The sequence below is a fragment of the Convolutriloba macropyga genome, chromosome 1 (genome assembly GCF_964194025.1).
Source record: "Convolutriloba macropyga chromosome 1, txConMacr16.3, whole genome shotgun sequence".
Classification (NCBI taxonomy): domain Eukaryota; kingdom Metazoa; phylum Xenacoelomorpha; order Acoela; family Convolutidae; genus Convolutriloba; species Convolutriloba macropyga.
In genome coordinates this window covers 38,145,033-38,172,966 of record NC_134468.1, presented here as the reverse complement: position 1 = coordinate 38,172,966, position 27,934 = coordinate 38,145,033, and the positions used below count along the sequence as shown (strand labels likewise).

The following is a 27,934-nucleotide window of genomic DNA, read 5'->3' as shown; positions in this document are numbered from 1 at the left end:
AACACTATTTGGTTCTTTGTTAGTTTCTTATCTTAATAAAATCTTACAAAAATTCATTAAAATGATAAAATTAAATCAATAGCAAAATTGAGGAAAAAAGATTCTTGAGAAGTTACTAATAGTTGAAAACCAATTAATCAAACTTGATAGTAAAACAATCGAACCGAAGTGACTCCGCGAGAACTCCAGTTTAAATTCAAGTTAAGCAAATACTAACTTGTCAGAAGTCAAACTTGTGTAAAAAATATCAAAAACAACCGTTACATCTTCTTAACTTTCAATTATCACTTTACTCTCTCTATCTCTCTCATGCCTTTCCTTTTCAAGTAAGTAAGGTAACGAATATTTCATCCAACCATAAGACCATAGAAAATTAGCAAAGATTTACAAACTATTTATTCATCGATTAATTTTGAAGATTGCAATTTGTCCACGACACTGCGCTTCTATATAAATTTGCATTTCTATATAAGAACATCTTATAAAAGTATGTGCCCTCTGCCGATATAAAAAAGGTGCCTAAATTCTTCAGCTTTAATCAGACTAGTTGTTCCTAAATCGGAGAGCGATCTGTTCGAAGAGTGAGATGGCTGTATAGCTATTGGTTTCTTCGTACTTCAACGCCATTGGCATAACTCTTTCGTTTAACATCTTGTTTAGTACGAAATGTCTTAACATGAACTCCTCATTTTGTAATTTCAGTATCTGCATTTCTGCAGATGTAACCAGTAATAGTGGTCTCGCCATCACCTTCTGCCTTCAAATGATTATCAGCATTGGTTATTGCCTTTTTTGTATTCGGTGCACAAACATTCAAGGTTAAATTGTATCAAAAAAAATGTTAATTTCAACAGTTTTTGAAACCATTTGTTAAGCTAACCCGGTAAACTTTCTAGCCTAAGTTGGACTCTCTCAATCATTTCTCGCGTGCTTGAAATATAGTAGAAATATGTGGCATTTCATTTAGAGGTGGAATCTGTCAAAAGGTGCAACGGATCCGTTAAATTAACGCCAATGGAAGCGCTGTATCATAAAAGATATGAGCCCCGAATTCAAAGTTTATTTCAATCTTAGTGTCCCACATTGAATACAATCACACAGGTTTTGTAAGCTGGCAAATTTTTCCTACTCAAATTATCATTGTTACGGATTTCATTCGTGAACATATCAAAATGACCCTTTGCTGGTTTTCAGCCACTCGACCTTTCATAGATTCTTACTTAGCACTTTCTTCCACTGTACGCTGAACCTTGTTCATATTGCAGTTATGCAAAGCAGTAAAAATGATTTCCAAAACTTGGAGCCCTTCGGCAAGTCTCTTCAAGGAGCACCTTGGCGGTCTCCAAGGAGAATCCATTTCTGCATACGTAGAAGAGCTGCTCTATCTTATAAACGCATCTATTTCTGACTGAGAGAAAAAAGCAATTCTCGTGCAATCAGTTATCGGAACATACCAAGCTTCCGTTGCATACTCAGACGCATATCCGTGGGCATCGCAATAGTTATTGCTCTCGAAATCACTGCAGTAGACTCGGATGCAAATGGTATTGCAAGTTAGAAAATCATACCAAATTCACTAACAACAACATTAGTGAGAAGTCTTCCTTCACACTATGTTTAATTATGGTATGGTGGACATGCCAATGTTAGTTTGTGATTGCCTTTGGTTTGGTGAGTTGCAACTGACTCCAGATTTGGTTCAAGACAACTTTCACTACAAGAGTCATATGCGCAAGCCATAAACGTGCTGCTCGTTTCTCCTTTCCGCTTGTCTCAATCATCAAAAATGTTTTGAGAAACCTATTCGCAATTTTTCTCATGGTAGTGACTTCACCCAGAATTGTCATGTGTTGGCAGATTTTGCAATTCTATGGCTTTTTATTTCACCGTTGAGTGCTAACAGTGAACTTGTCATATTGAATTGTAATTCAAATTTTTGATCAAGTGAACAAAAGAGTAGAAGCCATAAGTTTACGAGAACTTGATAGGATTGCATTGATGGCATCTTTCTGTCACCTAGCGTATTGATGTATGTTTATTATCTGTTCTTTCCTTGATTCGTTGTCCTTCAGTTGCGGTGAGAAAATGAGGAATTTCTCTTCAATATCGCTTTTGACTTCCATCCGTTCAATTTTTTAAGGCGTCATAAAGTCATCTCGATTACAACTGCTGCATCCGAATCCACCAAAGATACTGCCAAATGAACATGCAGTTCCAGAACTTGCACTAAGCGCACCAAAAGCTATAAAGGTGCTGCTCGATCATCTCCGTTTGTCTCGATCATCAAAAATATCTTGGAGAAATCTATTCGAAATTTTTCTAGATCCAAACGCCCAAGCAGTAAATCTGACGGAAAATTTGCGAAATGTTGGAGGTCTGTGTTTTTGTTTGTTTTTGACAGTTTTGTATGAGCTCAAAAATGTCTGAACTGATATTTTCTCCAGGATTGTTCCAAAAAATTAGAGATGCTTCGTATTTTTATTTCTAGATTTTCAGGTAATTTAAGAAAATGGTACTAAAAACTCTACAATAAACTTTTTTGTCAAGAGCAAATTCTATCGATACGGTAATTCCATTCAATTTAGTGTAACTTCATCATCTTATGCTACTGTTGCCCCGACAGCACTAATTGTTGAGCCTAATAAAAAGTGAGAAAATGCTAACGCAGTCTGTTTCTCGAAGCTTCCAATTCTTTGCTTTGCCTCGTTTCGGTTGATTTGAAGTTGGTTATCGTCGAACTCGTAGTTTTTATTTGACAGAGAAGAAACAGAAGATCATGTAGTTTTATGTACATGGATATGGGGAGTATGTTGATTCGTGTGATTCTTGCTTTGTAGTTGTCCGTTGAACTTATCTGTCCAATTAGTGGATGTTTTCTGTACTCTCGAGAGCCTTGGGCTCACGTTTGGAGGGGTACCACACCCGAAATGCATAGGAAAGTACTAGTGCAACATTACCAAAAAAAGCATATAGCTTGGTTGGCATGTTTGCGATGAGTGAGCTGTTTCTCTGTAGTGCATAGAAGAATCTCCGGCCATTATTAACTCTTTTTCTGCAGTTTTCAGTCACGGATAAGTTCGATGACATGTTTAACCTAAGATCCTTTTGGGTTTTAACGATTTCGAGACTTTGGCTTTCTTCAACAAAAAATCTAGGTAAAAAAAACCAAAGAAAACAAGAGACAGTAGGCACTATGGAAACCAATAAGCAATAGATATGGTAACTGAGACTGATAGTAGCGAAGTTCAAGTATCGGGCATCTAAAATTGGGCTTGATAATTTCATCGCGTTTCCTATTTTGATTTTTTTTTTCGGCACTGATTCTGTTCACTTTGAACTGCTTCGCTGAGCAACTGCTGCTTAAAAACATTTTTAGCAGAACGTGCGAAGGATGATACTAGCCTAGAAGAGTCAGAAAAAAGAATTCATAAAAAATGTGCAAAATTCTGGAAACAATTCGAAGTAGAAAAGTTACCATCCTCGCCCTCCTAATTCATATTGTACATAATCATGCTAAGCATTCTGAAACAACGTGCAAAATATCATGAGAAAACTGACAGAAACTAAATCACCATCTAATAAAACTTTATTTAAGTTGCGACCCCAAAAAGCTGCTGGTAAAAGACTCTGCAAAACAGGTAAATTGCAAAAAAATGGCAATTGACAAGAAAGGGTTTGGTAAAGAGAAACTCGAGGAAAGGGAAAGCAGATGACGGAGAAAAAAAATTCTAAAAAGATCTCTACAAATACAAGATGCAATTTCTAAACCATTAATCTGAGAAAACGCTAGTTAAGTTCTCTTGTACATCAGACACCTACCAAATAATTCACGGAGAACTAAATTAAATATTGAAAGGACAAAAAACCTGACAGAAAACTGTTTCATTTATGTAAGTGGAAAGTGTCCTGTACACATTTCAAAATTCTTCCCAAAAACTATTCAGCAAAGACATTTTATAGCTTCGGATAGATCGGCCATCATACAAAAGGCAGGAGAAAAATATCAACGCGAATATTGGAAACTGTCAAGAAAAAAACCTGAAGAAAATTGTGTAATTGGGTTTAGAGCAAAAGTGCCACGTCTAGACTTCGAGTGTCACCTCATAGTAGCAACACCTAAAGAATAACTCTTAACTAAGAATTGACCTAGAAAAACTGCAGCGAGAAGTGCAAGATTGGAAGAGAGACAAAACCATACAAATCGTACATCAGTCGTAAAAAACTGCTCAAATTTATCCAACTTTCTTCAAAACATTTAAAAATAATCAAATAAACAAAATAAAAGGCCATCAAAACTGCTAGAACAACTGATTTCAACCACACGGCACCACAAATGCTATCAAAAACGGAATAAAAAATTGCTAGAAAATCTTGAAAACAAAAACTGGTAAAACATCTGGAAATACACTGTTAGTGTAACATTTACTTCAGATGATAAAACTGCTTCCAAACGCAACAGAAATAGTTTAGATAATTGTAGGAAAAAATTTTGATAGAAAAATGGGAGTTAAAACTTGAAAACTGCTTTAAAAAAATGCGCACATGATCAAAAAATTTACTTGCTTAGCGAAAATTTTTGCACACCTTTCTCGCTCTTCCTAAATAAATAAAATGAACAGAAAACCAATCTCTGTTCATTCCGCTCTTTAATTCATTCAGCCTTTTGACCAAAACACTTAATTTCCACATGAAGCATTGACTATTTCATCCTGTTTTACATTATAGATCAAAAAATAGTACCAAAACTTTTGTCAAAAATAGTACCAAAATCATGGCACAGCCATCCTTCAGTCTAAACAAAAAAGTGAGGAAAGATTAGAGATTTAAGAAATTATGATATAAAAAAATGGTCAAAATTATATATGAAAATGAAGTGAAAATAAAAATCAAAAAATTGTTGAATTTAAAATATTAAACGTCAGAAAAAAATCCGTTTGTCAAAACGCAAAAATAAACCACTGGATGTGCACAAAAATGTTTTAGAATTAAAAATTTTTAAAAAATGGACGAAAATAAAAAAAAAAGGTTTATGTGCACAATTTCATAAAACAAAAAAGACCCCACGTCCAAAAGAGTTGTTCAATGCAAAAATTGATTTAAAAACACGCTTCCATATAGACTGATTTTTCAGAAAAATCCTCTAGCAGATCAAAAAATGAAGCAATTAAGGGGGGAAAACTTGAAAACTAACTAAAAAGTTGAAACATTTGCCCATTTTACACCAGAAAAGAATTATTAGGCTGAGCTAAACTTTGCGGTGTCAGTTTCAAAAAGATACGCATTAATGCAGCATCGATCAAAACTATTTCCACACAAAACCAAGTTACAAACAAAAAAATTGAGTCAAATTGACGAAAAAACGACCAAATACGTTCAGCAATGTGCGTCAGTCTCTCGAACAATTTTTATAGTCAAAAACTCATTCACTAAACGCAGCCCATGATCAATTAACTTCTCTCGCTTAGAAAAAACCTATTCGATATGAAAACTTTTCTCCTTTTGCTTCTATGTCAAAATGCCGCATGAAAAAACTACTTGTAAAAAAAACAAAAACATAGCCGGAAGAATTCCGGCAAGGACTTATATCAAATCCGCCAAAAAAACTGGATTTTCGAAAAGCCAATATCCTTGTAAAAAGCATCAACATAACAATTAGGAAAATTCAATGTATATTTCATGTAGTAAAAGTACATATACAAACGAAAACAGTTAATTCAGGCAATGAAAACAAGTAATCCAACCACAAAACATCAACCAAGCCGTAACGAGCTCAAAATCCTTTGAAACGAAAAAAATGTAATATTGTTTTAATAAACTTGCTTCGAAAGAGACAACACTTTGAAGCGAAAGAAACTTGCATGCTTCATAGTAAAAAGAGCCTACAGTCATACAGTCATGACGCTTTAATGCAATTACCAATATATTCAATAAAACAATGGGCCAAAAAATGCGAAAAGCCTAAAAATCAGCAAAATGGTTGAAAATATTCGAATTAATCAACAAAAAGGCAAAAGAATCAATAAAAAAGTCACAGGAAAAAATTCGTTTGAGATCAAACTCAGACCCGAATAAAATTCGTAGACAGTAAATACCAGCCAAAAAGTTTAAACGGCATTTCAAAGAAATTCTCAGTGCCCAACTGTCAAATGAAATCAACTGCAATCAAAACTAAAAGCAACGAAAAACGCTAAAATCATTATTTGTAACAACTGATAAGAGAATACTTGATCATAACTATTGGTCTCAAGAAAATGATAGACAGATACACTAGAATGCTGAGAAAAAGGGCTGAGACAAAAACACCCGAAAAAACAGACTAGATCTTGATTTTTGAAAGTTAATCAAGTTTTTAAAAGAAATAGAAAACAATTACATTTCCTTATTTAACATATATAATATCCTCCTCTAGAGATTAAAAAGAAGAAAGATAGTTCAAAGATCGGAATTGCACTTATGAGAAACTCTTGTGTAAGGTTTCAAACACTGAACGCCACAAGATCTTTCAACTATTAAGATCCCCGAAAGTGCACAAGTCTTTCTAGTAATTAAATCGAAAAGACAAGCAAAAAAACTGAGAAAAACTAGCCAAAAATAAGGTCAAAATCGTTCAAACATGTGTACAATTCTATAGAACAAAAATACCTCACGCTATACGCTCCAAAATACGCAGTCATTTTGAAGTGTAACCAGAAGAAGGGGGTCCCTGCCAACTTACTACTCACACCATACTTTGAATAAACTGGCAACTAGCAAGAGAAAGTATCATTCCGGTCATGATGTGCGCAACCTTGAGGACACCTTTGAAAAATCTTTGGGAATTGGACAAAGTGCTCTACATATCTGGTAAAGTTACTTCCAGCCTTGATTCTTGCCTCAAACTCATCGGAAGCTTCAAGGAAAAAGTCCAATGCATCCAATGCTTTCCGGTGCACAGAAACTCGGTTCATGGATTGAAGTTGCAAATGCTTTTAATGATTTCTTTGCTTCGAATTTCAACACGAAGTCATACGAAACAAGGAAACCAGATGACAGCCAAAGTCTTATTTTCTTCAATGATTTCTGTGGTTCATTTAGCGACTCTGACATTCTTCAAGTAATTCTTAGCAGCACCACTTGCACTTATGAGACGCACGGCGACTTCCAGAACGGACTATCGAAGAGACTACCTCTATCTCAACAAGGAGACTTACTCTTCTCGATATACTTCGATTACGAGAAAGCCTTCGATTGTGTGCCACATTCCGTTCTACTAGTGAAACTGCAAAAAATTGGTCTGGACACGAATTATGTTTCCTTCATTTAAAGCTACCTCTTCGGAAGATTTCAAGCAGTACGAATCAATTGTTTTTCTTCGATATACACAAGAGTTTTGAGTGGCGTGTCCTAGGGTTCAGTATTTAGGCCCCTGCTCGTCTTGAATATTATCAACGGTCTGCCGTGTATTCTTTTGGACAGTATCATGTGGTTATTTTCTGATCCAGCGAAACTGGTATTCAGCTCCTTGAAATTCAATGATGATCATGTACGTTTCTGCAATTCGAATCCAGCAAACGGGATGTTAGTCAACGCGAAAAATAGCTGATCTATTTCTTTTGGGACTGTCGAGCCAATGTTAGAGTACGCCAATATCACAATTTGGCAACACAAGCGCGTGAAGTATCTCGGAGTTTATGTCAAAAGAAAGTTAAAAGGCACACTCAATGTAAAGTAACCAACAGCCGCAGAGCTTTCTGAAAGCTTAAGAATACAATATAACTTGGAGCACTACATCAAATATCAAGTACAAGCTCTACGACACCTATTTTGTTCCAATACTCTTCTATGGTTCTCAAATCTGTGTCTTCTCCCTAGCAGACCTCAGGGCTTTCGTTAAAACCCAAGAGAAGTGCTTGAGATGGGTTTACGGGAGTTCAAGAAACTACTTGGACTCTCCTCTCAAACAAAATTCTACCGATAGTCTTTCGAATCCATGTTGAGGACTGCCGACTGTTCATTCCCTTGGCCCGAAGGAAGCTATTGAGCGACTTCTGTGATAATAATGAAGTTTTCTCTTGGTGTGACGAGTATAAGGAGAAACAAGTTCAAACTCAAAAGTAAAGTAGCCCCCTGGATCTTTCTACGAACGGTTCATTAACACGATCAAGTTTTTCTATAGTCATTGGATAATCGATGATGGCAACTTGAAGATCAACAATTTTTTGCTCATCATTTTGGATCCATTATTCCATGTTTCAATACCTGTTTCCGATGTCCATGGTTTGTTTGTTGCAATTGCCCCACGCGTACGAGCTTTGTATATACTAAATAGAAATGAAATTCAATGACTTTTATTTGAAAGTCTCCCTCCCTCTCCCTCTCCCTCCCTCCCTCCATCTCTCTCTCTCTCTCTGTCTAAGGCGGCATTGATGCATGTAGTATCGAAGCTAAATTGCCATATGCACCGATTTTGTAAATTTCAAAAAAAAATCGTTTTAAGATCTAAAAATGAAGTAATTTAAACAAGCCAATAACTTTTTAAAACTGGGCAATATGTGCTCATTTAGTAATTGAAACGCTTTATTAGACTCTCAAAAGCACTGTGGTATCAATTTCAGAGTTTACATAATAATACAACTTCCATCAAAAATTATTTCTATAAAAAAATAAATTATAAGCAAAAAACTGGGCTAATTGGACGAAAAACTGCTAAACGCACTTTTGAAAGTCAAAAACTCAATCACTGATTGAAGCGCATGATAAAAAATTTCCTCGCTCATAAAAAATGAGTTTACACGGCAATTTTACTCTTCCGCTTTTAGGTCAAAACGCTGTCTGAGCGAATGATACTTCCGGTTTTAAAAAAACCTTAAGAAAACCAATACTCCACTTCGAGTTTGCTCTTAAGCCGCGCAGGTCAATCCATTGGACGAGTAGTGATCCCCTACTATGAGACATCACTGCATGGTATATAATTCTTAAGACAAGGCACTATAAATCTTTAGAGCTGCGTCATGAAAATAGAATTTCCATATAAACTAATTTGTTATGAACCCAGTCTTACCTCTCGCACTATGGCACTGCATGAACTATCGATGCTAGATGCCCGCTTGAAACCACGGCACCCTCTGAGGCATATGATAGCGCAGAAGAGCAAAACTTATTCTTGTGCGTATGAATGATTCGTCTTTCTGTTCAGCAATTTTGCTAGCTAGTTGTTTTATATAGCGCGTTGCGGAGGGGTCCTGCGCCCCCCATGCAGGAAAACATCAGCGGAACGAGTTACTAGTCTCAACGTCAAGTATTAGTCGCTCATACTTGTGGCACTTCATGGACTCTGTATATTTGCACGCCTCTACCGAGTTTTTCGGGCATGACTTGGCGAGTGTGTCAAATATCTTCACGTCGAAGACATAACGGCTAAACCTGGACCCCATAACCCATTCGCTTTATTGTCTAGTCGCGCGTTTTCAGCAGTGCTAGAAGTTTTGTGTAAAAAAGACTCGCCTTTATACACAAAACGGACTCTTCGAGACGTAAAAAGACCGATAGAAAACCACTACTTCTCTTCGAGTCGTAAAAACTAAGAGAAGACCAGTAATAGCCTCAGCTATCGCTTCGCGGCTATTATTAATTGCTTCAAATTTCTTTCAACAGCAATTAAACATGTTCATTGATGTTCTAAAAACAATTATGTCATTTTTGTATAGTTTTTCTATGCAACGTCTTGGTTTTATTAGCAAATGATTTGAACAATTCGATTCTCTTCGTTAAGTAACGCGTATTCTTTCAACCGGTGAGAATTAGTTATTACCTCCAGGAGATTGGGATCTGTTTCGTGAAGATGCCATTTATTATTCAAACGAAATGCAATTCCTGTTCTGAATCACCCAAGAGCAGTCCGGTGTTTCAACAGATATTCAAGTGTCAAAGAATTTAACAGTCAAGTTATCCATAGTCAAGTAAACTCAGTCTGAAAAAAATTTAACATTCAGCATTTGCCGAGCCGGTCTGAAAACCTTCGTTATACCTCAATTTATTTTTTTTCTTTTTATTTCTTCCCTTCAATAACAACAATAAAGGGCCGTGTACACCATCCGGCATCGATGGATGTAGGTCGAAAAAAGGGGCATGATGAGTAGCACTTAGTAGCCGGATGCTGCACTATGTTCTGGCACTAGTCAAACAGCAAAAGGTATCATATGCAAAATAAAGATAATATTTTTAAGAAGAATGAGATAAATGCAGGGTGATGTAAAATTGAGATTTGAATCGAACTTACAAGATGTTACTTGTAAGTTCTTCCATTTGAGCCCCCGACAGTTCGTTCTGCGACCCCATTTACAAAGCACGTGTCATTACATAGTAATTCATTACGTAAATATGGCTCGTGCCTCTGGGGGGAGGGGTGCAAATAATATGCACTTACAAAGCTTAGGGGCGCACAAACGGAAAAGATCCAACAAAAGATCCGACCAAAAATTAAAATCAAAGAACTTATGGCGAAGGTAGATGAGTCAAACTAACAGCCTCCCTTCTTCAACAGCAGCTCCCATTGAATCATCAACAATCTCGCAGGGCCTCAGTATCCTAGAACCTCTAATACAGAGGATGGAGCTCCTTAGCAGAGCGACGCTGATTTTTGTCCTCAGATATGACATAATGTCACCGTAGCTGCCCGCCCTTTTTTCGCGCAGAGCTTCGATGTCAGCTATTTAAGATCTTTTGAAGCTGATGGGCCAACTCCACCAGTGCACGCAAAGACCAGCGGACAAACTGACAAAACGTTGCTTTCTCAACATCAATTATTCTTTGTACATTCGTGATAGCTGTAGGCTTCACTACTGCTTTCGGGCCTTTTTTTTGAAAGGGGGCCTGAAAATTTTACATCAAACAATGTTTTGTTGAACCTGGAATCCCAATGTCCATCCCAAAATCCCAAAGGTTTCATCCCATCATGACAGACAAAAACTTAACAGATCAGCAAAGGAACCTCGAAGTTCATGATGTCTCATGTGGGTGCATCCTTCCGGACAACAAAGCGCATGTGCAAGAGTTAAATTTCCATTATATGACAATATTGAAGGCAACTTTACTGGGTCCCAACAATGACGAATTGGTGCAATCACAAAACTCGTTCTGCTAAGGTTTGCATATGACGTAGCGTTGAACCAGCTTGATGCTCCTCTTCAATAGCTAAGTCTTCGTTCTTATTCAATTCGCTCTCAATTTGTGTCTAATCTATTTGATATAAAAATATTTTCCCTTTCTAGTTTAAATATCATTTGCAGCTGCTTTATTTCGGCTTCGGTAGGGATTTTTTTTTCTTTTTTACGTAATTATATTCAATGGGCCGTGTACACCATCCGGCATCGATGGATGTAGGTCGAGAAATAGGGCATGATGAGTAGCACTTAGTAGCCGGATGCTGCACTCCAAGCTGTTCCCCTCCAGACAGTGTAAAGACGGCCCAGTCACAAAAATAAATAACAAGTGGAGAGGAAAGCACCTATATATATATATATATATATATATATATATATATATATATATATAGCACACATAGGGAAATAGAATGGAAGGATTAAAATAAAAATGGAACATCAAGGAATAAGCAAATGAAAAAGGATAAGCAGCCAAACACTCAGTGCAGCCTTCCCTCCTCCACGACGGCGCTAATCGAAGTCTCACTGAGAACACGAGGCTTGAGGGCACGACATCCCCTCAAGCAGAGAACGCAGCTCCTCAGAAGTGCGAAGCTGATTTTCGTTCGGATGTAGCTTATAGTGTCGGCGTACGGCTCTCCGCGTTTTTCGCTGATCTTGGTTGCGAGTTGTTTCATAACGCGCGATGCTGATGGACCTGCACCACCCGAACAAGCAAAAACCAGTGCATTGAAGCTGCTGTGTTCGGTTTCGCGGATTCGCTCTTCGTACTTATTTCGCTTGATGCTCTCGTGATATTTGTATGCATCTTTTATGGTCTTAGGGCAGCTCTTCGCATGAGGGTTGAAAATCTTCACATCGAAGAAAGTGCGATTAAAGCGGGAGCCCCACAGACCGTTTGCCTTGATGTCCAGTCGAGCGTCATCATCAGTGGTGGTGGAATTACTCGAGAAGATTTCTCCATCGAGCGACTGAAGTTTTGGCTCTATCTGTACATCGTGGCAAACGTCATCCATCAGGTTTGCAAACACATCTCTAATTTCGTTGTGTCGTAGGTGCGTATAACCACCTTTAGCGCAATGGAGGGCATGGGTGAGGCTGAATTCTTTCCCGCATGGGCATATGGCTGGCGTGTTCTTCGCTTCCCAGGTGTAGCGAAGTGCTATTCCATCACGGAACTCAGTCTTCGTGAGGTCAAAACCATGTTTTGACAACGGAAGCGCGTTAAGCCAGCTTGATGCTCCTTTCTCCGAGGCCAGCTGGATGGTATACTTCATTTCTGGTAGATTGTTTTCGATTCTGGATTTTTTCGAGATGAGTTCACGTTGATTGTCTGCTTTCTGTCTGAGACTGATCTTGGTTTGTTCTACTTCACATTGTTGAATATTATTGAATGACGCCAATGGTCTTGAGAGTTCAACTGATTGCTCAAGATTTTTGTGAAGATCTTGTGGGAGGGCGATGTTAAGCCCACCCATTCTGAGAGGGAGAGAAAAAAGTTCTCTTTCCTCTTGGATTACTTCTTTGCCGACGATGTTCGGTATGACTCGGCCAAGCCGCTCCTCCACCTTGTCCAGAACCCCGTCCATGGAAGGTGTAGTACGCGAGAGGAAGCTCAACTTCTGTTGAACCCCCTTCGTCAAACATGCATAGGCATTCTGGGGAGAGGTGAGAGCAAATTGACCAAGTCTGTCTAAACTTTTTGTGTATTTAGTTTCTGCATCTTTCAGGAAATTTTTACTGGCCTCAGAGCTTCCGATAACTGATCCCAGGACTCGAGCGCCCTGCGTGATTTCCACATTTGTGCCTGCAAACACAGTTGACGCTTGGCGCTCGCCTCCTGGCTTAATTATCAACTGACACTTCGGAGCATTGACAAGATATCCATACTTGGGACCAAGCTCAGTGAGCTTGTCGAAGAGTACCCTGATATCTTTTAGCTTACCAACGACGCTACCATCATCAGCATACCATTTTTGTGTCAAAGAGTCATTATGAAGTCTTGTTATTAGGGGTAGGATTGCGATTCCATACATTGCCATCGCAAGGGGATCGCCTTGTGTCGTACCTTCCTGAGACAGTATGGTCGACTTACCGATGTAGAGATGAGACGGGTGGCTATAGGAATTCTGTAAGGCAACATGCAAAGATGGGCATAAGGCTTTCACGTTCTCTAATGCTGTTCGTCTATTGAGCACGTTAAAAGCGTTTTTGGCATCAATTAGAAGAATTGCTTCGTTTTCGGGATCATCAAAACTGTGGCGAAGCGAATGTATGGCATGTTCTGTGCCACATTTCTGGCCCAGGCACAGTTGCATGTTTCCACCGAGGGATGTTAGATCTTGCCTGATGCAGTCGACGATTATGCGTCCGGTGATGCGACGCAGAACTTCACCAATACCAATAGGTCTCACACCTGGACATTTATCCAGAGCCACTAGTCGACAACCATTGTATGTAATCAAATCATCCGGTGGTATTATGGACGTGGCCAGCCTCTTAGCAAACTTGGCAACAAGCTTGCACAGGTTCGTGGAGGTTTGCCCGAAAGCAGAAAGTAGTCTACGCCAGTCATCGGCATCGAGACCTGAAGGCCCGGCACTGCCATAAGTCTTCATTGCATGCTTTCGGACGAGCCTGGCATTGATTTTGTCGAAGACAGCGGGGTGGTAAGGAAGCGTGCGTGGATGTTCGCTCTGAATGCAGTTGGGCTCCAAGGGTTGACCTTCAGGATGTTTGTCGCGTAAAATCTCGAGGACCGGTCTACCGTCTATGAGATCGGTAGGTGCGAGCACGCCGCCTTTGTGCTCATCCGAAAGAACGCGAATAGCATTACTGATCTTACCACGAGACATGAAATCGTTGAACATCTTGAGGTCAGAGTGCTGCTGTTTGTTCCTTGAATTCATTCTCATTTGGATTGCCTTCGCTTCACAGAACAGTTCTGAGAAGTTGCAGCTGTACCATGCTTGCAGTCTACGCTTGATGGTCTTATTGTTCGATCCATCGTCCGTATTTTTTGTTCGACTGAGGGTTAGGTGCGGAAGTATCATACAGAGGGTCAGAGATATATCAATACTATATGATCAATATAGTAATATATGATCAATTAGTAAAAATGTTTAGTAGCCAGTTATCGATTTCTATCTCCCATTGTACTTTGTTGAAAGCCCCTTCCGTCCCTAGCCGGGACAAGTGAAGTCATCAAATGAGATACCACCTATATAAACGTTCATAAACTAGAATTCTGCTGATTACTGATAGCCAGTGCAGAGAACTGCCATTCCCCAACTTTAACGTTCTCTGCTTGCCCGGAGCGCAAGTTCATCACGTCTAAGAGTTCCTCCCTCAAATAGGCCGCTTCAACCTTAATGCGATATTCATCGCCGGGAACGACCTGTTCGATAACATTGAAAACTCGAGTAATGGACCACAAGAAGAATCAGCTGACGAAATCGAAAAAGTTGCTCAAAAACATCTCCAACTCGCTAACTTCGTCTAACTCATCGCCCTACCACAGCAAGGAAAAAACAATCCCAACTCTAAGCCAAAAGCAAAAACAACGAACAATCTGATAAAGTTGCATCAAGAGAAGCAAGGCAAGAAAAACAAACAGTGGGTGTACCGTGGCGTCACAAAAACTTTATCCAGCGCGCATCTAGGACCAAAACGACTCGGTTGACTCTGTACAATCCTGAAGATGATAAAACTTGAAGGGCACAACCTGTCCTCAGTGGAAGGTGATCGGCGAGGTTACCTGAAAGCCCTCGAGTGCTCTGGTACTTGCACCTGTGGAGCCTTCAAACAATAAGTCAGCTGAAAACTTTGTAGTAGCCGGTTATCGGTTTCTGCAGGTTGACTGACTACTACAAACTAAGTAGTAAAAGTTTGTGAACACCTAAGAAAATGAAGAACAATAGTACTAGTAACCCAGCCGGAGTAAACATCTCTTGTGATATCTGCCAAGGGCCGTTAAACAAAAAATCTGCATTTTTTGTTGTTTTTTTGCAAATCAGTTATGCATATGTCTGCCCAATGCACGAAATTCAGCAACGAAGTGATAAACGTCATTCAAAAGTGAATCTGATTATTCTCTTGTTCTGTAACGTCTGTGTTAGCCAAAACAAACAAAATGTTGTAATTGATTGACTGAAAGATAAATCGGAAAAAGTTCAGGAAACAAAAGAGTCTATCAAAACCGTGATTAAGGAAACAATGCAAAACAAGATAAACGAAATCGAGTTAAAAAAACGAGCTATAAGGAAGCATTAGAGAATCAACCAAGAGCAAACGATGAGCAAGTAAGCGATCTTAAAATTTAACTCAATGATCTAATGCGAAGCCTCGATGAGTTGAATGATAAAGACTTACTTGTAAATGGGATGAATCTTCACGTGAGCAAAGCTAACATACTGAATTTCAAAAAAAACCTTCTTGTGTCCAAATTAATCATAAAAAAGTGAATGTTGCCCGAAAACAAAATGATTTGGGAATCATTGTATCAGATACTCTAAACTGGAATGAATATGCAGAGAGGCGTCACTCCAAAGCACTACGAGCACTGTGGTCACTTAAAGAAAATTTGTCATCGTCTACTGAAGGAAAATCCAGGCTCAACGCTTATAACGGCTATATTATTCCCATAATCATTGCTGGTTGTCAGGTGTGGTATCTAAGTAAAACAGGCCTGAGAATAATTGAGAAACTGCAAAAACACGCCACAAAAAAGATATGCTGGTCTGAACCTCATTACAAAAAGCGACTCACAGAAACACAACTGTAACCATTGTCACTCTACGCTGAACTCCAAAGTCTTTTCTTGTTCTGCTCGGTTTTTGATGGAAGTTACAACATCGAAACGAACAACGAGATTGTAAGACAGAAGAAAAGAATACATAAAACCGATCAATACTTTTGCATAGAGTAGTAATTCGTTTTAACATCGTATTGAAATCAGTCAACCTGCAAGAACCATTCGGGAGAAAATCTGGAATCACTAGAACCTATAGGAATTTTTTTCACAAGCACTACAATGAACATATTTTGTGCACTTGGCTAATACTCTCTTTTTGTGGAAACCACAACGCGCAAAACAAACTTAGTGTCCACCACTGAAGATACAAAAGGGGTACCAAAAACCACCCGGGCATGAAGCCCCAAACCTGACCTCCTCCTCCTCCTCCTCCTCCTCCTCCTCCTCCTCCTCCTCCTCCTCCTCCTCCTCCTCCTCCTCCTCCTCCTCCTCCTCCTCCTCCTCCTCCTCCTCCTCCTCCTCCTCCTCCTCCTCCTCCTCCTCCTCCTCCTCCTCCTCCTCCTCCTCCTCCTCCTCCTCCTCCTCCACCTCCTCCACCTCCTCCTCCTCCTCCTCCTCCTCCTCCTCCTCCTCCTCCTCCTCCTCCTCCTCATCCTCCTCCTCCTCCTTCTCCTCCTCCTCCTCCTCCTCCTCCTACTACTACTACTACTACTACTACTACTACTACTACTACTACTACTACTACTACTACTACTACTACTACTACTACTACTACTACTACTACTACTACTACTACTACTACTACTACTACTACTACTACTACTACTACTACTACTACTACTACTACTACTACTACTACTACTACTACTGTTTCAACACTTTAATTCCAAATATGAAATAAAGGGACGGTTGGCAACAAATACAAACAAAACAAGAAGAGTTATTTGTTTGGTTATTCTGTGAAGTGCTGTACGACGAAATTGTTGAAGGCATTCTTTGACCCGGTTGCTGCTTTCTCCTGCAATCTGGTGAACGATACTTTGTTTCGTACACAGTCTCCTTCGATTTGACTCATCCACATTTTCCGTTGCCCCCCAGGAGTGCGTCTAGCATGGACGTATTGATCGGGCGGGTCCCAATCGAAAGCACTGCGGGCTAATCTTCCTGGTTCCATTCTCTGGATGTGTCCGTACCATTTTATCCGTTTGAGCATGATCATCGTGGATAGTTGGGGCATTCGTGATCTTGACATAATTTCTTCGTTCGTTGCTCTCTCCAGATATGACACACGTAGAATTCTCCGAAGACAACCACAGTGGAAACTCTCAAGTTTTCTCTCCATTAATTTCGAAAGAGTCCAAGTCTCTGAGCTGTACAGCACGGCTGATAAAACGAGTGCTTTGTATAAATTGCACTTGAGGTGCACGCTGAGCTGCTTGCTCTTCCAGAGATTTTGGAAGTTAGCAAACCGTTGTCTACCTTCTGCAAGTTTGCAATTGACTTCCTGCAGGTCTCCATGCTTGAGGCTGACATATGATCCGAGATACTTGAACGCTTCTATGTTTTCAAACTCGTTTCTGAGCACATCTTGTACTCTGCAGGAAAACACGCGTGTGGCAACTGCTTTAGATTTGCCACAGTATCTCGATTGGTGAACTTTTCGGCCATTGACTGTTTTGAACTTTCTTTCACACTTGTCACAGGTAAGGCTCGCCTCTAGTTGCTCGAACTTTGACTTGTCGACGACATTCTTTGACAAACCGGCTTTGCAGAATCTTGTTTGGTGCACTTTGCGTCCGGTAACTGTACTGAATTGCCGCTGACAATTCTGACATCTTAAAGACTCTTGGTCAGCCACCACTGACCGACTCTCATTTTCTAGCGACTCTGAATCTGCTACCGCAGAATGTTGTTGTGAAGCTACCAACGCTGGCTTAGCCACCGCTAAGCTTTTCAATCTTAGCTTCCGGCCATCTTGTGTTTCGAACCAGCCCGCTTTCTTTTTCGTTCCCAGCAGCACCTCCGTGCTGATGGTTAGTCGTGACTGGCTAGATGTCTCTGCCAGGAGTCCTAGTTTGCCTTTATGTGTTCCAGTGAGTATCTCCACGTTCTGTTGGATACTAGGCACTGCAACAACATTTGGGCTATCGCATTTTACGCCCATATTCTTTGTTTTGGCCACATTAATCTTCAGACCAGCGGTTTCCGCAAGGGCCTCGATTCGATGTAGGTTTTTTGCACCTCACTGTCTGAGACCCCCACGAGAGCAACATCATCAGCAAAATCTAAGTCAGTTACCAATCTCCCAATGTCTAATCCTCCATGCACCGAGTTAGCCAAAATGTAGTTGATGACAAGGCCGAATAGGATTGGGGACCACACATCACCCTGCCTAACGCCCGTTCTGACATCAAAAAAGCGTCCTTTCTCACCTTCGGCTTTGACTCGACATTTGAATCCATCATAGCTGTTTCTTATGATGTTTATCACTTTTTGCGGAAGACGATAGTGTTTCATTATCTGGTACATCTGCTCACGATCGACAGAATCCAATGCCGCTCGAAAGTCTATGAAACAAAAGCTAATATCCAATTGAAACGCCATTGATTTCTCTATTATTTGACGCAGGGCAAAGAGTTGATCGGCGCATCTTCTGCTTTTTCTGAAGCCGCACTGCTCTTCCCTTAAGACGCGATCCACTGAATCTTTGCATCGATTGAGAATAACGGATGCGAACACTTTGCCTGGTACTGACAATAGAGAGATCCCTCGGTGGTTCGAACACTCTGACCTCTTTCCTTTACTCTTGTATAATGGGACAATTTCTGCTACCTTCCAGTCATCGGGCAGAATTTCCGTTGACCAACACTTATCTATGATGTCCCAGAGCCACTCGACAATACCCTTGTGTGCTTTCAACATCTCACAGGAAATGTTATCGGGTCCACTTGCCTTGCCATTCTTCAACCTGCGGACAGCTTCAAGCACTTCTTCAAATCGAATTGAGCTCAGATCAATCGACAAGCTTTCAGCTGCTTCTTCGGGATCCAATCTCGTACTGCAACTGGATGTTGAAGGATTCAGGAGTTGACTAAAATGTTCCGTCCAGCGTTCAAGTCGTTCCTCTTTCGTCCGTAAGTTGACGCCAGTGCTTGAAACTAATTTGGTCAACTGGGGACTCCAGTTTCGGCAAATCTGCTGTGATGCCCCAAAAACCTCCTTCAAGTTGCCTCTGTCCGCAAAGCTCTGCACTTCTTGGCCTTTGCGTTCAAGCCATGCCCGTTTGTCTGCACGTAGAGCTTTTCTGACTTCCTTACAGCAGTTTGTGAACTCTAACAACGCCACCGCGCTGCTGTGTTTCTTCAACTGTAGATCAGCTCGTTTCCGGATAAGTTCCAGAGAATCTGGAGAAATCCAAGGTTTGTCCACTCGCTTGTCCGGAAGGAGGCATTTCACTGCTGCTTGGTTCAGGGCTTTTCGAAAATTGTCCCAAGACTGCTCTGTATTCTCGAAATCGCCGCTCTTATCAAGATGTAACTTGACCTCCTGCGTGAATAAGTCGCGCGTTGTTTCATCTTGCAGCTTTGCAGAACTGATTCTGGGCGTGAAACATGGCTTTTTAGACAAAAGTTTCATAGATACTTCCGCAATGACCAGTTCATGATCGGTAATTGTGGTTTTCCCTCTTCTGGTCCTCACATTCGTCAGACATCCTCTGTATCTCTCTGCAAACAGAATGTGATCCAGCATCTTTTTTCGACAACTCGGATCGGGAGGGTTGTAGGTGTACCGATGCACTTGTAGATGCTGGAACCATGTACCACCTACGAGCAATTTGTGTGAAGTGCAAAATGATAACAACTTTTCCGAGTTTTCATTTTCTTCACCTATTCCAAACGGGCCCCTGCAGCTCATGGTGTCATTCAACTGGTGTCCAGGCTCTGCATTGAGGTCACCGATGACACAAATACGCTCCCTATGTTTGAAGCTGGAAACTAGGTCTGAAAGTTGACTCCAAAACAAATCCTTCTCTTGGAGACTAGCTTCCTTCGTGGGTGCGTAGCAGACAACAACAGCTAGATTGGCTCTCCTCCGAGCCGCGAACTTGACGTAGCAAATACGTTCACTTAGAGCCACTTGTTCTACGATGCTGTTTATCAATGACTTCTTTACAGCAACGCCCACTCCTCCTTGTCTCGACTTTACACCAGACAACCACGAGTCAGACAGGTAGAGCTTGTGGTCTCCGAGATCAATTTCTTGCTCCTGCAATCTCGTCTTCTGCACTCCCAGAATATCCAACTTGTATTGCGCCAGATCCATTTTCAAAGCCTCTAAAGATCCGGCTTGGGTCAGTGTTCTGACGTTTAAAGTTGCAATTCTGAGTTGGTTCCTCGGGAGATTCTTAGCACCCCTTACCCGGGACTCGGGGCCATGGTTGAATGTACTCATTGCTTTGGTGTTTGAAGGCTGAGATACGACTAGTTGCGCCACAAACTAGAAGACCAGTGCCTCGTTAGCTCGACCATTTGAGCGGAGAGCCGCAGCACATGACCTACCCATGGGACACCACGTGGAGGTGAGGTTGGATTTTGTCCCCCACTACTACTACTACTACTACTACTACTACTACTACTACTACTACTACTACTACTACTACTACTACTACTACTACTACTACTACTACTACTACTACTTTTACTACTAATACTACTACTACTACTACTACTACTACTACTACTGTTTCAACACTTTAATTCCAAATATGAAATAAAGGCACGGTTGGCAACAAATACAAATACAAATACAATCAAAAGAAGAAGAGTTATTTGTTTGGTTATTCTGTGAAGTGCTGTACGACGAAATTGTTGAAGGCATTCTTTGACCCGGTTGCTGCTTTCTCCTGCAATCTGGTGAATGATACTTTGTTTCGTACACAGTCTCCTTCGATTTGACTCATCCACGTTTTCCGTTGCCCCCCAGGAGCGCGTCTGGCATGGGCGTATTGATCGGGCGGGTCCCAATCGAAGGCACTGCGGGCTAATCTTCCTGGTTCCATTCTCTGGATGTGACCGTACCATTTTATCCGTTTGAGCATGATCATCGTGGATAGTTGGGGCATTCGCGATCTTGACATAATTTCATCGTTCGTTGCTTTCTCCAGATATGACACACGTAGAATTCTCCGAAGACAACCACAGTGGAAACTCTCAAGTTTTCTCTCCATTAATTTCGAAAGAGTCCAAGTCTCTGAGCTGTACAGCACGGCTGATAAAACGAGTGCTTTGTACAAATTGCACTTGAGGTGCACGCTGAGCTGCTTGCTCTTCCAGAGATTTTGGAAGTTAGCAAACCGTTGTCTACCTTCTGCAAGTTTGCAATTGACTTCCTGGAGGTCTCCATGCTTGAGGCTGACATATGATCCGAGATACTTGAACGCTTCTATGTTTTCAAACTCGTTTCCGATAACATCTTGTACTTTGCAGGAAAACACGCGTGTGGCAGCTGCTTTAGGTTTGCCACAGTATCTCGATTGGTGAACTTTTCGGCCATTGACTGTTTTGAACTTCCTTTCACACTTGTCACAGGTGAGGCTCGCCTCTAGTTGCTCAAACTTTGACTTGTCGACGACATTCTTTGACAAACCGGCTTTGCAGAATCTTGTTTGGTGCACTTTGCGTCCGGTAACTGTACTGAATTGCCGCTGACAGTTCTGACATCTTAAAGACTCTTGATCAGCCACCGCTGACCCACTCTCATTTTCTAGCGACTCTAAATCCGCTACTGCAGATTGTTGTTGTGAAGCTACCAACGCTGGCTTAGCCTCCGCTAAGCTTTTCAATCTGAGCTTCCGGCCATCTTGTGTTTCGAACCAGCCCGCTTTCTTTTTCGTTCCCAGCAGCACCTCCGTGCCGATGGTTAGTCGTGACTGGCTAGATGTCTCTGCCAGGAGTCCTAGTTTGCCTTTATGTGTTCCAGTGAGTATCTCCACGTTCTGTTGGATACTAGGCACTGCAACAACATTTGGGCTGTCGCATTTTACACCCATATTCTTTGTTTTGGCCACATTAATCTTCAGACCAGCGGCTTCCGCTAGGGCCTCGATTCGATGTAGGTTTTCTTGCACCTCACTGTCTGAGACCCCCACGAGAGCAACATCATCAGCAAAATCTAAGTCAGCCACCAATCTCCCAATGTCTAATCCTCCATGCACCGAGTTAGCTAAAATGTAGTTGATGACAGGGCCGAATAGGATTGGGGACCACACATCACCCTGCCTAACGCCTGTTCTGACATCAAATAAGCGTCCCTTCTCACCTTCGGCTTTGACTCGACATTTGAATCCATCATAGCTGTTTCTTATGATGTTTATCACTTTTTGCGGCAGACCATAGTGTTTCATTATCTGGTACATCTGCTCACGATCGACAGAATCGAATGCCGCTGGAAAGTCTATGAAACAAAAGCTAATATCCAATTGAAACGCCATTGATTTCTCTATTATTTGACGCAGGGCAAAGAGTTGATCGGCGCATCCTCTGCTTTTTCTGAAGCCGCACTGCTCTTCCCTTAAGACGCGATCCACTGAATCTTTGCATCGATTGAGAGTAACGGAAGCGAACACTTTGCCTGGTACTGACAATAGAGAGATCCCTCGGTGGTTCGAACACTCTGACCTCTTTCCTTTGCTACTGTATAATGGGACAATTTCTGCTACCTTCCAGTCATCGGGCAGAACTTCCGTCGACCAACATTTATCTATGATGTCCCAGAGCCACTCGACAATACCCTTGCGTGCTTTCAACATCTCACAGGAAATGTTATCGGGTCCACTTGCCTTGCCATTCTTCAACCTGCGGACAGCTTCAAGCACTTCTTCAAATCGAATTGGGCTCAGGTCAATCGGCAAGCTTTCAGCTGCTTCTTCGGGATCCAATCTCGTACTGCAACTGAATGTTGAGGGATTCAGGAGTTGACTAAAATGTTCCGTCCAGCGTTCAAGTCGTTCCTCTTTCGTCCGTAAGTTGACGCCAGTGGTTGAAACTAATTTGGTCAACTGGGGCCTCCAGTTTCGGCAAATCTGCTGTGATGCCCCAAAAACCTCCTTTAAGTTGCCTCTGTCCGCGAAGCTCTGCACTTCTTGGCCTTTGCGTTCAAGCCATGCCCGTTTGTCTGCACGTAGAGCTTTTCTGACTTCCTTACAGCAGTTTGTGAACTCTAACAGCGCCTCCGCGCTGCTGTGTTTCTTTAACTGTAGATCGGCTCGTTTCCGGATAAGTTCCAGAGAATCTGGAGAAATCCAAGGTTTGTTCACTCGCTTGTCCGGAAGGAGGCATTTCACTGCTGCTTGGTTCAGGGCTTTTCGAAAATTGTCCCAAGACTGCTCTGTATTCTCGAAATCGCCGCTCTTATCAAGATGTAACTTGACCTCCTGCATGAATAAGTCACGCGTTGTTTCATCTTGCAGCTTTGCAGAACTGATTCTGGGCGTGAAACATGGCTTTTTAGACAAAAGTTTCATAGACACTTCCGCAATGACCACTTCATGATCGGTAATTGTGGTTTTCCCTCTTCTGGTCCTCACATTCGTCAGACATCCTCTATATCTCTCTGCAAACAGAATGTGATCCAGCATCTTTTTTCGACAACTCGGATCGGGAGGGTTGTAGGTGTACCGATGCACTTGTCGATGCTGGAACCATGTACCACCTACGAGCAATTTGTGTGAAGTGCAAAATGATAACAACTTTTCAGAGTTTTCATTTTCTTCACCCATTCCAAACGGGCCTCTGCAGCTCATGGTGTCATTCAACTGGTGTCCAGGTTCTGCATTGAGGTCACCGATGACACAAATACGCTCCCTATGTTTGAAACTGGAAACTAGGTCTGAAAGTTGACTCCAAAACAAATCCTTCTCTTGGAGACTAGCTTCATTCGTAGGTGCGTAGCAGACAACAACAGCTAGATTGGCTCTCCTCTGAGCCGCGAACTTGACGTAGCAAATACGTTCACTTAGAGCCACTTGTTCTACGATGCTGTTTATCAATGACTTCTTTACAGCAACGCCCACTCCTCCTTGTCTCGACTTTACACCAGACAACCACGAGTCAGACAGGTAGAGCTTGTGGTCTCCGAGATCAATTTCTTGCTCCTGCAATCTCGTCTCCTGCACTCCCAGAATATCCAACTTGCATCGCGCCAGATCCATTTTCAAAGCCTCTAGAGATCCGGCTTGGGTCAGTGTTCTGACGTTTAAAGTTGCAATTCTGAGTTGGTTCCTCGGGAGATTCTTAGCACCCCTTACCCGGGACTCGGGGCCATGGTTGATTGTACTCATTGCTTTGGTGTTTGAAGGCTGAGATACGACTAGTTGCGCCACAAACTAGAAGACCAGTGCCTCGTTAGCTCGACCATGTGAGCGTAGAGCCGCAGCACATGACCTACCCCCAGGGGACACCACGTGGAGGTGAGGTTGGATTTTGTCCCCCACTACTACTACTACTACTACTACTACTACTACTACTACTACTACTACTACTACTACTACTACTACTACTACTACTACTACTACTACTACTACTACTACTACTACTACTACTACTACTACTACTACTACTACTACTACTACTACTACTACTACTACTACTACTACTACTACTACTACTACTACTACTACTACTACTACTACTACTACTACTACTACTACTACTACTACTACTACTACTACTACTACTACTACTACTACTACTACTACTACTACTACTACTACTACTACTACTACTACTACTACTACTACTACTACTACTACTACTACTACTGCTACTACTACTACTACTACTACTACTACTACTACTACTACTACTACTACTACTACTACACTACTACTACTACTACTACTACTACTACTACTACTACTACTACTACTACTACTACTACTACTACTACTACTACTACTACTACTACTACTACTACTACTACTACTACTACTACTACTACTACTACTACTACTACTACTACTACTACTACTACTACTACTACTACTACTACTACTACTACTACTACTACTACTACTACTACTACTACTACTACTACTACTACTACTACTACTGTTTCAACACTTTAATTCCAAATATGAAATAAAGGCACGGTTGGCAACAAATACAAATACAAATACAAACAAAACAAGAAGAGTTATTTGTTTGGTTATTCTGTGAAGTGCTGTACGACGAAATTGTTGAAGGCATTCTTTGACCCGGTTGCTGCTTTCTCCTGCAATCTGGTGAACGATACTTTGTTTCGTACACAGTCTCCTTCGATTTGACTCATCCACGTTTTCCGTTGCCCCCCAGGAGCGCGTCTGGCATGGGCGTATTGATCGGGCGGGTCCCAATCGAAGGCACTGCGGGCTAATCTTCCTGGTTCCATTCTCTGGATGTGACCGTACCATTTTATCCGTTTGAGCATGATCATCGTGGATAGTTGGGGCATTCGCGATCTTGACATAATTTCATCGTTCGTTGCTTTCTCCAGATATGACACACGTAGAATTCTCCGAAGACAACCACAGTGGAAACTCTCAAGTTTTTTCTCCATTAATTTCGAAAGAGTCCAAGTCTCTGAGCTGTACAGCACGGCTGATAAAACGAGTGCTTTGTACAAATTGCACTTGAGGTGCACGCTGAGCTGCTTGCTCTTCCAGAGATTTTGGAAGTTAGCAAACCGTTGTCTACCTTCTGCAAGTTTGCAATTGACTTCCTGGAGGTCTCCATGCTTGAGGCTGACATATGATCCGAGATACTTGAACGCTTCTATGTTTTCAAACTCGTTTCCGATAACATCTTGTACTTTGCAGGAAAACACGCGTGTGGCAGCTGCTTTAGGTTTGCCACAGTATCTCGATTGGTGAACTTTTCGGCCATTGACTGTTTTGAACTTCCTTTCACACTTGTCACAGGTGAGGCTCGCCTCTAGTTGCTCAAACTTTGACTTGTCGACGACATTCTTTGACAAACCGGCTTTGCAGAATCTTGTTTGGTGCACTTTGCGTCCAGTAACTGTACTGAATTGCCGCTGACAGTTCTGACATCTTAAAGACTCTTGATCAGCCACCGCTGACCCACTCTCATTTTCTAGCGACTCTAAATCCTCTACTGCAGATTGTTGTTGTGAAGCTACCAACGCTGGCTTAGCCTCCGCTAAGCTTTTCAATCTGAGCTTCCGGCCATCTTGTGTTTCGAACCAGCCCGCTTTCTTTTTCGTTCCCAGCAGCACCTCCGTGCCGATGGTTAGTCGTGACTGGCTAGATGTCTCTGCCAGGAGTCTTAGTTTGCCTTTATGTGTTCCAGTGAGTATCTCCACGTTCTGTTGGATATTAGGCACTGCAACAACATTTGGGCTGTCGCATTTTACACCCATATTCTTTGTTTTGGCCACATTAATCTTCAGACCAGCGGCTTCCGCTAGGGCCTCGATTCGATGTAGGTTTTCTTGCACCTCACTGTCTGAGACCCCCACGAGAGCAACATCATCAGCAAAATCTAAGTCAGCCACCAATCTCCCAATGTCTAATCCTCCATGCACCGAGTTAGCTAAAATGTAGTTGATGACAAGGCCGAATAGGATTGGGGACCACACATCACCCTGCCTAACGCCTGTTCTGACATCAAATAAGCGTCCCTTCTCACCTTCGGCTTTGACTCGACATTTGAATCCATCATAGCTGTTTCTTATGATGTTTATCACTTTTTGCGGCAGACCATAGTGTTTCATTATCTGGTACATCTGCTCACGATCGACAGAATCGAATGCCGCTCGAAAGTCTATGAAACAAAAGCTAATATCCAATTGAAACGCCATTGATTTCTCTATTATTTGACGCAGGGCAAAGAGTTGATCGGCGCATCCTCTGCTTTTTCTGAAGCCGCACTGCTCTTCCCTTAAGACGCGATCCACTGAATCTTTGCATCGATTGAGAGTAACGGAAGCGAATACTTTGCCTGGTACTGACAATAGAGAGATCCCTCGGTGGTTCGAACACTCTGACCTCTTTCCTTTACTCTTGTATAATGGGACAATTTCTGCTACCTTCCAGTCATCGGGCAGAACTTCCGTCGACCAACATTTATCTATGATGTCCCAGAGCCACCCGACAATACCCTTGTGTGCTTTCAACATCTCACAGGAAATGTTATCGGGTCCACTTGCCTTGCCATTCTTCAACCTGCGGACAGCTTCAAGCACTTCTTCAAATCGAATTGGGCTCAGGTCAATCGGCAAGCTTTCAGCTGCTTCTTCGGGATCCAATCTCGTACTGCAACTGAATGTTGAGGGATTCAGGAGTTGACTAAAATGTTCCGTCCAGCGTTCAAGTCGTTCCTCTTTCGTCCGTAAGTTGACGCCAGTGCTTGAAACTAATTTGGTCAACTGGGGCCTCCAGTTTCGGCAAATCTGCTGTGATGCCCCAAAAACCTCCTTTAAGTTGCCTCTGTCCGCGAAGCTCTGCACTTCTTGGCCTTTGCGTTCAAGCCATGTCCGTTTGTCTGCACGTAGAGCTTTTCTGACTTCCTTACAGCAGTTTGTGAACTCTAACAGCGCCTCCGCGCTGCTGTGTTTCTTTAACTGTAGATCGGCTCGTTTCCGGATAAGTTCCAGAGAATCTGGAGAAATCCAAGGTTTGTTCACTCGCTTGTCCGGAAGGAGGCATTTCACTGCTGCTTGGTTCAGGGCTTTTCGAAAATTGTCCCAAGACTGCTCTGTATTCTCGAAATCGCCGCTCTTATCAAGATGTAACTTGACCTCCTGCGTGAATAAGTCACGCGTTGTTTCATCTTGCAGCTTTGCAGAACTGATTCTGGGCGTGAAGCATGACTTTTTAGACAAAAGTTTCATAGATACTTCCGCAATGACCAGTTCATGATCGGTAATTGTGGTTTTCCCTCTTCTGGACCTCACATTCGTCAGACATCCTCTGTATCTCTCTGCAAACAGAATGTGATCCAGCATCTTTTTTCGACAACTCGGATCGGGAGGGTTGAAGGTG

At 41.8% G+C, this 27,934-nt stretch overlaps 2 protein-coding genes across 2 annotated transcripts in view; one reads left to right on the top strand and one right to left on the bottom strand.

Annotated features, from left to right (window-relative positions):
* LOC142338493 (calpain-15-like) overlaps positions 1–9,945 on the bottom strand; it is a 28,704-nt gene extending 18,759 nt beyond the window's left edge. The window contains exon 1 of the mRNA XM_075388275.1: positions 9,791–9,945. Coding sequence (XP_075244390.1) covers positions 9,791–9,827 — 37 coding nt within the window. The 5' untranslated portion in view covers positions 9,828–9,945. The remainder of the gene's footprint in view (positions 1–9,790) is intronic.
* Positions 1–27,934, top strand: part of LOC142338501 (CAAX prenyl protease 1 homolog) — a 447,656-nt gene that overhangs the window by 16,066 nt on the left and 403,656 nt on the right. The window lies entirely within an intron of this gene.